At 55.3% G+C, this 14644-nt stretch overlaps 2 protein-coding genes across 2 annotated transcripts in view; one reads left to right on the top strand and one right to left on the bottom strand.

The window, feature by feature from the left end:
* Positions 1 to 9593, top strand: part of GALNT5 (polypeptide N-acetylgalactosaminyltransferase 5) — a 15836-nt gene extending 6243 nt beyond the window's left edge. Inside the window, exons 2-10 of the mRNA XM_029962182.1 lie at positions 1642 to 1808; positions 3457 to 3576; positions 3946 to 4081; positions 4453 to 4572; positions 4886 to 5003; positions 5203 to 5526; positions 6522 to 6602; positions 7684 to 7845; positions 9447 to 9593. Coding sequence (XP_029818042.1) covers positions 1642 to 1808; positions 3457 to 3576; positions 3946 to 4081; positions 4453 to 4572; positions 4886 to 5003; positions 5203 to 5526; positions 6522 to 6602; positions 7684 to 7845; positions 9447 to 9593 — 1375 coding nt within the window. The remainder of the gene's footprint in view (positions 1 to 1641; positions 1809 to 3456; positions 3577 to 3945; positions 4082 to 4452; positions 4573 to 4885; positions 5004 to 5202; positions 5527 to 6521; positions 6603 to 7683; positions 7846 to 9446) is intronic.
* A 4497-nt stretch (positions 9594 to 14090) lies between these two features.
* ERMN (ermin) overlaps positions 14091 to 14644 on the bottom strand; it is a 3172-nt gene continuing 2618 nt past the window's right edge. Inside the window, exon 4 of the mRNA XM_029962181.1 lies at positions 14091 to 14640. Within this exon, the coding sequence (XP_029818041.1) occupies positions 14307 to 14640 (334 nt within the window). The 3' untranslated portion in view covers positions 14091 to 14306. The remainder of the gene's footprint in view (positions 14641 to 14644) is intronic.

Below are 14644 nucleotides of genomic sequence, written 5' to 3'. Positions count from 1 at the left end.
TGTGCCTTAGAACACTGTACCTGCTGTGTCAGGTGCAGCTCAAAGCTGGGTTTGGAAAACTCCCACACAGTTACAGCTGTCCCTATGAAATGTATAGTTGATTCTGCAGATGTCAGGATTGCACTTCAAAAAAGTGACTCCCTCCCATAGTGCCAATAGAGAAGAGCAAGACAAGGCATGGGCAGCACCTCCCTGATGGAAGGGCAAGGGGCCAGGGGGGCTCCATCCTGAGCTGCCATGCTGGGTGGGCTTGGCAGTGTGGGGTTGATGCCGGGACTTGATGATCTTAAAAGTCTTTTCCAACCTAAGCCATTCTGTGGTTCTGTGGCAGCTGCAGGGAGGGCCAGGGAAGGTGCCAGCTCAGGTGAGTGGCCAGTTCATCTCTCACATTCAGCCTTTCCTGCTGCAGATGTCTCAGCCCCTGTGCACGTGGGAGGCCTGCCTTGTGCAGAGACCCTCCCGTGTCCCTCCTCCTGTGCTCACAGACCGTGGGTACGGTGGGGTGGGAATTGTGCCGTGATTGTCCCCATCCCACAGGACAGTGCAGACATTCCCACAGTGCTGTTGGTGCTGGTTACTGAGGTGAGCCCCTGCACAGGAAGAGTTGGAGCAGGGAAGGAGGGAGATAGCTGGGGCTGCTTCCTCATACCACCTGTGCACAGGACCAGAGCCGTGGTGGCACAAAGCCAGCCCTGGGATTGGTGTGGACAGCAGAGCCTTGGAGCTGCGGAGCAGGAAGCAGCTCCGGGGAGTGACACGCCTGCCCAGGAGCAGAGGCGTTGCCGTCACAGGGAACACCTTGGCCAAACAGGGCACGTTCCTGGGGGTGTGTGCTGCTGCATCAGGGACCTGTGCAGGCTCTGCCCCCAGCTCGGTGGCGTGGGCAGGTACTGTGTTGCCAGCTCATGGCAGTGGTGGTTGGCAGCTCTCGGGAATCAAACAACACGTTACTTTTTTGCTGGTGTATTCCAGTCTCTCCCAGTTTAGACCTCAGTTCCTCTTGTGATTCTTGCTGGAGTACTGGACTAGACCACTGAAATCTGGCCACCAGGAAACGTGTGGTGTCCCAGCCTCCAACCATGCACAGTGCTTGTTCCTTTGTTGGTGACACTGGTGCTCACCAGGCACCGTGTCCCTGCAGGAGGGCTGTGGGGAGAGGCCCTGAGGAGGAGTGAGATGGGCAGGAGGCTTGTGGGGAGTGCTCCCTGCAGAGCCTGGATCAGTAGCCCTGGGACTGAGAGAGTTAGGGAAGAGAAGGCTCCAGGGAGAACTTAGAGCCCCTTCCAGTGTTAACAGGGCTCCAAGAGAGCAGGAGAAGGATTGTGACAGAGTAATTCTGGGGTGATTTTCATTTGCCCAGAGCACTTCTGTGAAGTCCTGAAATACCTCTGAACTTTCTTCAGAATAGGTCCCAGTCAGAAACAAGTGAGCACATCCCGTCCTGCTGGGCTGCCCACGAGAGGGGCACTGGGGCTATTGAAGGGGTTCCCCCCTCACCCCTCTGTTCCCCCTCCCAACATTGCAGAGCTTTGCCTCTGTATTCCACGTCTGGCTTCCCCCCGTCCCTGTGCATTTTCCCAGAAGCCCCTGAGCCTGGATGTTTTCAGGAGTGTGACCCGTGAGCCCGTGTTGCCGTTGCAGGTGCTCCGAGCAGCGTGTCCACGACGACCTCCCGACCACCACCATCATCATGTGCTTCGTGGATGAAGTGTGGTCCACCCTGCTCCGCTCCGTGCACAGTGTCCTCAGCAGGTCCCCTCCACACCTGATTGAGGAAGTCATTTTGGTGGATGACTTCAGCACTAAGGGTAGGTGAAGCTTCTTCTGCCTTTATGAAACTAATATAACTCCAGGGCAAAATGCAATTTGTTCTCTGTAATTCAATTCTGAATAGGAGAGAGAAATCACATTTTCTTCTCGGGCTGTATTGAAGTGCAGCCTGTGCTGGGGGCTGAGGGGGATCAGAGGCCAGGCAGGCACTGGGGGTGGTTGTGGGGAATCAAGGCAGAGGCTGCTGGAGGCACCAGGCTCCAGGAGCACCAGGCAGCTGAGTCCTGCCCAGCCCACCCATCTTCAGGGTGTCTCTGGCTCAAGGGCTTGTGCCCCCCTCTCTGTGCAGCTCCCAGACGAGCCCCCGTGTTCCCAGTGCAGGGGACACACTGCCCAGGCCTCAGAGGACAGAGAGCTGTGGTGGGAGTGGTGGTGAGCCAGCACTGCCATGCCAGTGCCTCTCATTGGCATTTCAGGTGATACCAAACCTCTGAGTTGTGATACCTCAGCTCTCTGCTGACTTCAGCCCTTAAAAATTTAGGAATGATGTAATTTCCCCACCGCTGATTCTTCAGGGGAAGTGCTGTCTCAGATGGACTTCAGAGCTCATGCCATGCACACAGCAAGCCATCAATGCAACAAAAGGCAGCACAGAGGAAAAAGATTCAGTTTGCTAATTTTTAATATAATCGTTATAACACGTTCCTACCATTTCCCCTCAAAAGCATCTTTTCAAGTTCTCTTTACTTTCTTCCTAAGGTTTTACCTTATATGTGCTTGTTAGCCAGGGAACATCTGAAATGCAGGGTTTGCACCCAAAACCTGGGGAGTGCAGGTGACCCAGCCCAGCACTGCTGGAACCCCCAGAGCAGCAGCAGTGGCCCACAGCAAACCTGTCACTAATGCTTCAGCCTTGGAGCCTTTCAAAGCTTTTCAGCTGGCTTTTGGAATGCAAACAAGTCTATTCTCCTGAAGAAAACCAGGGAACACCAAGAAAGCCCATGGGTGAGGGAGGTCTGTGTCCAGACCAAGTGCTTGGAGCAGCTGCAGCCCTGTGGCAGAGCACTGGGATCCTGTGCCCCTGACCAGGGCTACCTGGCACTCCCACCTTCCTCACACCCTCTTTTTCCTGAGAGTTGGCCACGAGCTGCCTCCACAGCCATGGGAAACCATGACAAAAGCACCTGAAAAGTAGAGATGAGGCACAGCAAACCCTTGTGCAGTTTAAACCCTGGATCTTTAGGTGTGATGCTTAATATCGAGAAGTTTGTAGAGCACAAAAAAATAGGTGTTAATTGCAATTATAGTGCATGAAGAAAAAAAACCCTAATTTTTGAGTCTTTGAACAGCCGGGTTTGGATCATGAACTACCCGAGTGAGGCCACAAAGCAGCACACCCTTCACCGAGTACTGGCACACAGGAAATCTCCCACAGAGATTTTCAGGCTCATCACTTCAGCCTAAACCAGCTGGCACTGAAGCAACTGGCTGTTTCCCTGGAGAGCAGGCTGGCACCACAACACTGTGCACCAGAAGCCCTGCAGCTGTGCCCAGATGTTCACATCCCAGTGCTGAGGATCCCGGCGTGTCTGGAGATGCTTCCAGGGAAAACCTGCCTGCTGCTTTTCACCCTGGAAGTGGGTGGAAATGGGTAAGTCAGCCTTGTGCTCTCCTCCTCCTCTGCAGAGTACCTGAAGGAGCAGCTGGACACGTACATGGCGCGGTTCCCAAAAGTGAAGATCCTGCGCCTCAGGGAGAGGCACGGGCTGATCCGGGCCAGGCTGGCGGGAGCAGAGATCGCCAAAGGTAGGACAAGAGCCGTGTTCCAGCTGGTTGGGACCCCCCAGAGGTGCAGGGGAGGTGTCTCCAGCACTGGGTATTAGTCCTTCCCGAGGCACTACAGGTGTCCTTTCATTGGGATTTCTAGCTGATGAAAGATCACCCCAGATCCACCACCTGCCCTGGCCAGGCCATTTCAGCACCAAAGTGGCCATTTCTGTTGGAACCTGCCATGTGAAAACATGCTCTGGGCTGTGGCTGGGAGGGTCTGGGGAGCCAAGGGGGCTCGTGGCACCATTGGCAGCACTCTGAGCCTGCGGGGTGCCCGGGGAGGTTGGTCAGCACGGGTTGGGGTCACGGTGCCCAGGGCCTGATGCTGCCCTGGCCTCTGCACAGGCACAGTCCTGACGTTCCTGGACTCACACGTGGAGTGCAACGTGGGCTGGCTGGAGCCACTGCTGGAGAGGGTCCGACTGCGCCGCACCAAGGTCGCCTGCCCCGTCATCGAGGTCATCAGTGACAAGGACATGAGGTGGGGCATCCCTGGGAATCCCCAAATCCATGCTGGAAGCTCAAGTGAAATCCCTTACTGGGACCACCAGTGTGTTCATTACAGGCAGACATGACCTCAGACCTCCTAACTGGCCTCCAGCAGCATTCCACAGGGGACATGGAACATTGCTGTACACCAGAAATTAGCATTAGCTGTGAACATGGCCCCTGTGATTATCACACACACCTTTTCCCTTCTTCATGACTTTTAGTGCATGAAGAGGATTCCTGATGAAATTTGTTAAAATCCTGGTTTAATTACCTACAGATATTCATCTTCACTCATTAAGGGTGACATTTCAATCAGGAATGTGACTCAGAATAAGTCATCCCGATCTTTTCTCCATTTAGTTACATGACCGTGGACAACTTCCAGCGTGGGGTTTTTACTTGGCCAATGAATTTTGGATGGAGGCAGATTCCACAAGAGGTCATCGAGGCAAATAAAATCAAGGAGACTGATATAATAAGGTAAAAAAGGCAAATGTGAAAGCTTTGCAAACCAGCCTGTTCCTTTGGTAATAATTTAACAGCAAAGGCTCCTTTGAGGCCAAGTGTTTTTCCTTTGCAGCAGAGGCACAGATACACTGTGGGCAATCCCACCAGGCACGGGCAAAGCCCGGGAAGCCTTTCCCCCCACTCACAGCACTGCTGGCGTGTCAGTGATGCTCCCAGGGCTGGGAGAACATTCCACTGCCTTTCTCCTGCCCTGTTGCAGTTTCAGGCTGGGTAAAGCCACCCAAATACCCCCTCTGTCACAACCCACGTGCCTCTCTGTTCCCAGGTGCCCCGTCATGGCAGGTGGCCTGTTCTCCATTGATAAGAAGTATTTTTTTGAGCTGGGAATGTACGACCCAGGACTGGATGTTTGGGGAGGGGAAAATATGGAGATTTCATTCAAGGTAGGTCACTGTCACGTGCCTGCACCCCTTCCTGCCTGGGTGGGTGATGAGGCTCAGGCAGGGGCTCCCCAGGGGCAGCTCCGTGCTGGAGACCCCATCTCCCCTGGCACCTCACTTAGCTTTCTGCTTCTCTCCCGGCTTGCACAAAGCCAGCACCCGTCATCTGCCTGTGTTTCTACCACTGACTTCTGTTTCTCAGGTCTGGATGTGCGGAGGAGAGATCGAGATTGTTCCCTGCTCCAGAGTTGGGCACATTTTCAGGAATGACAATCCTTATTCCTTCCCCAAAGACCGGGTGAGAACAGTGGAGCGGAACCTGGCCCGTGTGGCAGAGGTCTGGCTGGACGAGTACAAGGAGCTCTTCTATGGCCACGCTTACCACTTGGTCTTGAAAAACGTGGATGTTGGAGACCTGACTCAACAAATCCAGCTGCGAAAGAAGCTCCAGTGCAAAAGTTTCCGGTGGTACCTGGAGAACGTCTACCCAGACCTGGAAGCTCCCCTGGTTAAAGCCAGCGGGCTGGTACGTGCCCAAGGACCCGCTGTCCTTCCTTCACACGGGCTCTCAGGGGCTGGCTGGGCCCTGGGCATCACCCCAGCACGCTGCTGCTGCACAGCTTCCCTGGCCTGGGGCAGCGTTTGGGATATCTGGTACAGCACAGAGGCTGGATTCCACCGTGGTTTTGTAAAGAAACAGGTCACGGATACAAGGGGGAATTTCCCGCCGGAGACCCGGTTTGGTGTTTGACCAGTGGAGCTGCTCTCGAGGCAGTGCTGGGACAGGATGTGCCTGTGGGCAAGATGAGCCTCCGGGGGCAGAACGCGCCCCGGGGCGGGATGTGCTCCCGGGCCGGGATGTGCCTGCGGCACAGGATGTGCCCGCGGGGCAGGATCTTCCCGGGGGCGGGATGTGCCCCGGGGTCGAGAAGTCCCTCCGTGGCGGGAGGTCCCGCACCGCCCGGTGGTCCCGGGGGATCCCTCCCTGCCTCCCTCCGTCCGTGCCCGCCCGCTGGGGTGCGGGTGTGCACCGCAGCCCGCAGCCGGCAGAGCGCAGCAGCCGCCCGCCTTACCGGGACTGCGCGGGGGCCGGGGAGCCGGCACTGCTCTGGGCTCGGAACATGCACCTCGGGGCGGGCTGGGGGGCGGGCTGGGGGCAGAAAACACCTTAAAGGCTGTTCTGGATTCAGTCCTGCCTCCACGAGCCCCTTGCTGGGCAGCTGGTAGGCAGAACAGGGACAGGTTCCCTTCCTACACCACAGAATCCCGGAATGGTTTGGGTGGGAAGGGACATTAAAGCTCATCTCATTCCCTCCCCCTGCCATGGGTAGGGACACCTTCCACTAGCCCAGGTTGCTCCAAGCCCTTCCCAGCCTGGCCTTGGACACTTCTCTGCCTCGCATAGTGACATGGGCAGTTATTAATGACAGTCCTGAATCCAGCAGGTTAAGTGCAGTGTAACAGCCTGTCCCCTGCCTTGGGAATTTATGTCTACATCTGCATTTTGTTGCTGTTTTCCAGCTCGTTAACGTGGCCCTGGCAGGATGTGTCGCTGTGGAAGGCCCCACTCTGGCTTTTGAGGAGTGTGATGTGAACAACACGGTAAGGACCCCCTGCACAGGACCGTGTCACACTGCTTGGAGCACATGGCACAGAGTCCCTGTGCCTCCTGTGCTGACCTGCTCCCTCCCCGGGAGCTGATATAGTGCTTCCCACCTGGGAACATGGCCAGGCAATGCCTGGGAGCAGCAAGGGGCAGGAATTGCCTGTTGGCACAGCCTGTAGCCACCAACAACCCCTGAGCCAGCAAATTCGACTGGAACAGGAAAGTCTGATGAATCCATGAGCCTGCACATGAAACATTTAAATATCAGCTTGTGCTTTGTGTGCTGCTGCAAAACATCCAGCTGCACTCTGGGCTAGATGGGAAGCAGCCACTGTGGCCAGTCTTTCCCATCCTTAGAGCCCTTTCCACTGTGTAAAGGGGCTCCAAGAGAGCTGGACAAGGGCCTGGAGGGACAGGACGAGGGGGAATGGCTTCCCACTGCCAGAGGGCAGGGTTAGATGGGATATTGGGAAGGAATTCCTGGTTGTAAGGGTGGCAAGGCCCTCGCTCAGGTTGCCCACAGAAGCTGTGGCTGCCCCTGGATCCCTGGAAGTGTCCAAGGCCAGGTTGGATGGGGCTTGGAGCAAGCTGGGCTGGTGGAAGGTGTCCCAGCCCATGGCAGGGGGGTGGAACGAAATGAGCTTTGGGGTCCCTTTCAGTCTCATCTGGGATTCTGTCATTCCTTCCTAGACAGTGTTTTTAGGCAATTTCTGGCTGATTGCTCCCTGCTCTGGCACAGGCCAGCATGTTGAGGGGGGCTGTCTCATTTGGGGATGTATCCCTCTGTGCCCCAGTGCTGGGAGCAGCCAGGGGAGGTGGCAGGGCAGAGGGGCAGGCAGCAGTGGGGGTGAGGGGTCTGTGTGGCTGCAGCAGGAGTCACTCCCAGAGCTGATGCTGGGGCTGTCCTGATCTTTTTAGCCCTTCACATCCACAGGACAGGTGTTCCCATGGCTCGTGGCTTTCCTCAGCCCTGGTCCTGGGCGAGGGCAGGGGCAGGCGAGCAGCTGCTCTCCCAGCTCTGGCCGTACCCTTGGGGGGCCTGGTGGGGTCACAGCTCTGCCCGCTCTCTCCCCACAGAACCAGCACTTCAACTACACCTGGCTGAGGCTGATCCAGCACGGGGAGCTCTGCCTCGCCCCCTCAGGTGTCCTGGGGACCCTGGGCCTGCGCCGCTGCCAGGGCAGGAGCCGCAGCCTGGCCTGGCTCCACAGGTCCCTGGCCACCGTCCGGCCGGGGCTGGTGAGTGACGCTCTGTCCTGGGGAGGGTCACTGAGCCGGGCACGGCGATGGGCACTGACAGCCCAGCATGGGGGGCACCCTGGCCCTCTGGTCCCTGCTTTGCCAAAGCCTCCTGTCCCCCTGAGCTGGTCCCTGGCACCCCTGCCATTCCTCGGGCCCCTGTGCCAGTCCAAGGGATGAGCACCCCCACACCGTGTGCCGGGCTGGGGGCACGCTGGCACTGCCTCCACAGCAGTAACAAAACGTCCTGGTTTTACATGGAAACTGTCGATAGCACTTACAGGGAGATGACTCAGTATTGATTGGCTCTCAGCTCACGGTGGGTTTTAAAGAAAGCATCTATGGAACGGAAAAGAATGGATCTGGTGTTAATTGCCTGCACTGCACAAAGAGTCACGGCTGTATCTCTGTCAGGAGTTGTCCAAAACGCTCTGAAATGACATAGTTTGTAGTTAAGAAAGAAACACTCTTCATTTAAGAAACAAAAACTGTAGCTGAGTTACACAAGGTATCGACAAGTTCCTGTGTTCAAAGCCGGAATGTCACAGGCTCACCTTGGGTGTTTGGGGAAAAATACAGGAAAATTGTCATCCACTTACTGAAAATTGTGAAATTGTCATTTCGCTTTGTGAAAAATATGCGAACATGTCCAGGCAGCTGTGTGGGGCACAGACAGGACTTGTCTCCTGTTCCAGCCTGGGTTCACCTTGAGCCGTGGGTGAGATGGATTTGGTGGTTCCATTTCGGTTGTGCCAGCAATAGGAGCCTGAGGGGAGCTCAGTGGCTGCTGGTGAAGGAGTCTTGGTGCTTTACCCTCTCCTGACATCAGTCATTGTGTTGTTTAATGATGTGAAGTGCAGTTACTGTCTGCACAAAGATCCAGCTTCTGCCCAGACCCCACTCTACACATCACGTCAGGAGTGTTTCATTTTGGTGTTAATGAGCTGATCCTGAGAGTCACTGCAGTGCCAGGCAGTGACAGTGTCCCTTGCCTGTGGCAGCACCTACAGCATCACTTGGCTGGCCATGGGGGTAGGTAGGTAAATCCAAGTAGATGCGAAGAACTAAAGGATGGAGATCACTCAGACTCTTAATTCTTTCACAATCCAATGTACTGCCCCAGCATTTGAATTACCTGACATCTTTTTCAGCACAGTAACTGTGCTTTGAGTTCATCAGCTAACAAACTGCACAATACAAAAATCCACCTCCTGCTGTACATTCCCCGTGTAGCAAATGCCATCAGAGTGATTCCGTTTGGCACACTGACAATGAGAGAGCTCATCTCTCCATTCCCAGTGAAGGAAAAGCCAGAAAGCACAGCAGGTGTGCTGTGATCCTGGCTCAGCAACAGGTGCAGGATTGGATCCTGCCTCACAGTCTCTGTAAGTCAGCAGAGGTCTCACATATTAGGGACATGCCAAAAAAGGGCACACCATAAGGAATAGGTTGGACTCGATGATCTCAGAGGTCTTTTCCAACTTAATTGATTCTGTGATTCTGTGATTCTGTAAACCAAGCTTTCTTGGTAAGCAAATTGAGCTGATGCTGCAGGGCACTGGAGCCTGAGCCCCCCTAAGCCTTGTTTCTCTCCCCTGCAGAGCGACCACATCATCTCCGAGCACCAGCACCTCCCGCAGCCGTCTTGCTTGGAAGTGGATCCCTCTTACAAAGCCCTGAGGGTGAAGGCCTGTGACTCCACAAACCCTTATCAGAAGTGGCAGTTTGGCAATTACCATGTGGACTGAAGGGAGCCCAGTTGCACCAGGACTGCTGTGGTTCCAGCTGTGAGCTCAGCGAGGGCACACAGCTACCAAAGGGGAAGTGCCTTTCCAGGTGACAGTGGAAATCCGTGATTTAATACCAGCGTATGGAGGGATCAGAACACCAAGAGCAGCACCTCGGGTTTGACAGTGCCTGAACAGATCAGCCCCGTACTCCCTCACTGTGGGAGACTTTGGCAAAAACTCACTTTCTGTATTATTAAATGGAAATATTTTTTGAAGTCCCCATCCTACCGTGAGCAAACATCCCTCAGTTCCCCCTGACAGCAGCATAAGCTGCAGAAATACTTCCAGGTAAGTCTGTAAGCAGCAAAGTGGGCTGCTTATTCCTCTCCAGAAAATGGAAGTTTATTGATCAGCACATCAAAGGAATCCATCGTGGTGCCCACACTGGGTCCAGCCACAGGCTCCCACCCTGGGGGACCCGCTGGCTGACAGGTGAGGACCAGAGCTCTGTGAGGAATTGATGGTGTATCCATAAAGCCACTTTTAATAGCGGGAGGTGAATGTTGATGGGGTTACCCAGGGGCTGTGGCAGAAGCTTGGAGCAGGCCCTGCCCGTGCCATGGGGACAGTGAGGGTGCACGTGTGCCTGGCTCTGCTTGGCAGAGAGAGGAGCTGCTGGAGGGGGGATCCAAAGGTTTATCCTGCTTCTTGCCAGTGGCACACAGCAGTGGCCAGCCAGGGAGCTCCTCACTCCAGGTGGCCAGGCTGTCCCACCCTGGGGCTGCCAGCACCACAGTCATGTCCCCAAGCCCCTGTGGCTTTTTGGGGGCTCCCCACAAGCACTGGCACTTCCCTCAGCCCAAGCTGCCTGGCATGGCCAGGATCTGCCCACCAAACTGCCTCTGAACCCACTGTCACGGGCAGGTTTTGTCCTTACTGTGAAACTCCTGATCTCCAAAAGCCATCACCAGTCATTGATGGGACAGATTTGAGGGGAGAATAAATTCTGTGTGCCAGGGCAGTGAGATCCAGGGTATGTAACACCTGGGCATCCCAGGCAGGGTTTCTCCCCCTGTTCCCATTGGGAATTCCCGCTGTGGGAGGCTGCTCCCTGTACTGCTGTGGTGTCATGGGGGGAGGCAGCACTTCTCCTCCTGCCCCCTGCCCTGTGCTGAGGTGAGGGGCTGCTCCAGCACAAGCCCTCGGGGTACCCAGGGCTGAGCATTGCACTGGCTGCTCACAGCACTGTGACCATGACCGAGCCTCTGCTGTCCCACCTCACACACCCCCGTACCTCTCCTTTGGTTCTTCAGAAGGCCACGGCATATTGTTGCCTCTGATGTGGTGGATCAGTGCTGACAGCATCTGACAGGCTCAGTCTGCCAAAATATTGACTGGCCCAACAGATTTTCCCAGTTGACTCCTTTTGCAACTGTCTTCCCGATTTTCTCTCCCTCCTTCAGCGCAGCTAGCCCGCAGTCACTATCAGAAAAATGACACAGACGACGTTTGGGCAGTCAGCTCGTATCAGGAGCATGAATTTCATCAGATTCTGTTTGCTGACATTCAATCACTTGTCACCGAGCAGGCACCAGGCAGTCGTATGTCACGGTCACATCCCATCGCCAGCCCTGTCACTCGCACGCCGGGGCCCCGCTTGTGTAAATGCTCACTTCCATGCTGGATCTGTGCTCCAGGACTGGAGGGTGCCTCGGGGCTGCTGGCAGTGAGCTGGGGCCGTGCTGTTGCTCAGCACTGGGAATGTTCCGATGGCACCAGTCAGCCCAGTCTTCCAGAAACAAGAGCATTTTTCCGGCAGGCTCGGCAGCCTGGTGAGGGGTGTCGGTCCTGCTGCTCCCCACGAGCTGCTCCCGCCATCCCCACGGACACACCGGGGTGTGCGTCGCTCCTCGGGGCACTCAGAGCCTGGGCTGTGTGAGCAGGGAGGTCAGGGAGGAAGGCACCACAGCTGGAGAACCACTGCTTGGGGTGGGGATGGAAGCCCCTGATGTCCCTTGTGTCAGCGATGGGAAACAGGCACAGCTTTTCCAGAGGAGAGCAAATGCCTCTGGAGCTGTGGTGGGGAGGGACACAGCACATCATGCTGTGCTTCCATCACTGAGTGCCCTGAATCCAAGTGGTCACAGTGGGAGGCCCCATTTGGTATACTCAAAAAAAAAAAAGGGTTCAAAAAGAGGCAATAAATGATAATAGGTGAAGCTGCTTCCTCTGAGTGCAGTGAGTTAACTGACCAACATGGACCCTCTCTGGGGACTCCTGCCCGAGTTACTGCCAGGCTGAACCACAAAGCCTCACCCCAGAAAGAACCCTCAGAGCTCCAATTCCCCCGATTTTTGGCCGTGGTGGATCCCAGGGCAGGGCAGGGCAGTAGTCCAGCTGGCTGCTGCACCCACAGCTGCTGCAGCTTGTGGTATCTGGCATCAACACCCTCCATAAGGCTCCAGCTCTTACCTGCCGTCAGCCCACACTTGAAACAGTGGAAACACAGAGAAAGGATTCTCAGGCTGAGCTGGGGCTGTGACTGCCATGCCCTAATCAGCCTGAAAATGCCTCTGCTCCAAGGGACAAGTTTCCAGATCTCCAGGTGTCCCTTTACCTCACATGCCATACAGGCACCTCCCTGCCTGGCTGCTCCGTGCGCCCCATGGCATGGGTTGCACTGACCACGGTGATGGCCACAGGGCAAGCAGCCCACCTCTGCCTCTTCATTACCTGTGAACCCCTTGCTGTCCACCCCACAGTCACCCACCCGAAGGGTCTGTCAAGGGGAGCTGCTTGTGGGAAAGGCCCTCAGGCCCCTAGAGCATCCCAGCACTTTTAATTTTATTTCTCCAGTTACTCAGGAAAGCAGGAGAGGGCGTTGCAGCTCTCAGCTGAGCAAGTGCTGCTTTGCAAGGAAGGTAAAAAGTGAGTCCCAGGTCACTGAAAGTCTCAGGGAGCCTTTCCCACTGAAAGGTCTGGAAATGGTCTTAAAGAATGATAGATTCACAGAATGGTTTGGGTTGAAAGTTCATCTTGTTTCATCCCCTGCCATGGGCAGGGACATCTTCCACTAGACCAGGTTGCTCCCAGCCCCGTCCAGCCTGGCCCTGGTTGGAATTACCATGACCACGTCTTTAAGAGGGATGTGTCACCCCCAGAGCAGCCCAGGGCAGCTGTCAGTGGGAACAGACCCACAGTATAAGTTGGTACAAGCAAAGCTCAGAACTTCCCCAGGCCAAGGAGCAAACAAACAAGTGTGAATGGCACAATGAGGGCTGTGTCTGCTGGCACAATGCAGAATTGCCGTGTATTATTTTCACGTTGCCAATAAATAATTGCCTTTATGTAGAACAAGAAGAATCAAAACGATATTCAGTGCTGCTGGAGATGTAAAACTAATCCTTAAAAAGGCACTTATGGCTGCAGGAGGCCTCTGTATAACTCTGTCCTTACCTCCTCTCCCTTGCCAGCTGTTCTCAGCTTTCCCAAATGCTTTCTGGGATGACAATTGCAAAGCTAAGTCCCAACTCCAGACAAATCTGGCTGTAAAACAGTAAAAAAAAAAGATTACAACAACTGTATGGTGGTTACACAAAGGTCTTTGAAAATGGAGAAGGGTTGTGTTCAAATTAGACAAAAATTATGGTTAAAACTTGCCTGGCTTTCACAAAACAATCTTTAATTTTGCATCTGAACTTAGTCGAGAAGAGACATAAGAGAGTCTGACCTGGTGGCACTGGGAAAATAGAGGTTCCTGGCAGTGGCCAGGTTTGCCAGAGGCACACCGAGGCACACACAGGGATGTGCTGGGTGAGCTGCTGCCCCCGGGGCTGGTCCAGACCCCAGCTCTGTGCTGGAGATGGCACTGGTCACCAGTACAGCCCCCCCGCCCCAGGCTGCCCCTGGGCTGGGTGAGGGTCCTCAGCCAGGGCTGGGGGCTGCCACAGCGAGGAGGGCAGGGGGGGAAGAGGAGCCCAGTGTGTCTGACTGCACTGCAGTCACTGTCCCCCCAGGACAGGCGGGATGGCAGCTGGTGAGCCTGGCAGTGCCCACGGTGTGGACAGGCAGGCAACCCCACATCATGCTGACACCTCTGACCTCATGTGTGCCAGACCTACCTGGTGCTGACAGTCACACCACGGGAGGTGTGAGGGGCAGCAGGGAGGGTTCAGGGTCCTCGGTGCCTTCTCATCTTCATTCCCACACCGGCATCTGCCCGGGATGCCAGTCCATCCCTGCAGCACGAGGTGGGCACGGACAGTGGCTGTCAGGGCACTGTCAAGCACCAGCACGGATGCACAGCAGAATGGGGGGATTGCCAAGAGTTGTCTCTTACTGTTCCCCAGCCCTGGCCAGTGCCACCCACTGCCAGCTCATTAGGGCGAGCTGACGGCACAGGACACGTGCGCGTGGGCAACCAGAGGAGCCCCGGCCAGTTCGGGCCGGCCCGTGGTCTGAACACGGTTATGAAGTTGAAGAGAAAATAAGAGGATAACCTTAAAATCAAATGGGTTTGTATTTAGCAAACTGATTATTTATTTTCCTGCACTATAGACACCTCTGCCCCTGTCAAAGCCAAGATGTTAAATTTTCACAGTGTATTATAAATCACGTACAAAAAGGAGAAAAGCAGTGACCTCACGTTGTGTGAAGAGACATGTCTTGGGGGAACTAAATAAACCCAAACCCGGAGGGAAGGCTTGGTGCACTGGGCAATTCCCCCTCAGTTCATAAGTGCATCATGGATTCAAACTCATCGATCCGCTGTTTGGTGTTTCCTTTCCGGATCCTCCGGTAGGAGATTGTGTTGTATCTGGAATAGCTGTGTCTGGAGATGTCATTCTTTTTGCCCAGGCTGGGCTGCTCCCCGGGTTTCTCCAGCGGGGAGTTGCAGCCAGGGCTGGCAGGGGCAGACGGCTCCTTGCAGCTGTCCCGCTGCTGCAGGCGGGACGCCTCGCTGTCCTCCTTCTTGATTTCGATCACCTGAACCTCGTCCTCCTCGGTGTCCTCCTCCTCTGCATCCTCCGCATCCTCCTCGGCCACGTCCCCTCTGGGATCAGCCCTGG

The sequence above is a fragment of the Manacus vitellinus genome, unplaced genomic scaffold (genome assembly GCF_001715985.3).
Source record: "Manacus vitellinus isolate BGI_N305 unplaced genomic scaffold, ASM171598v3 scaffold_43_pilon, whole genome shotgun sequence".
Taxonomy (NCBI): Eukaryota; Metazoa; Chordata; class Aves; order Passeriformes; family Pipridae; genus Manacus; species Manacus vitellinus.
This window is presented reverse-complemented; position numbering and strand designations above follow the sequence as displayed.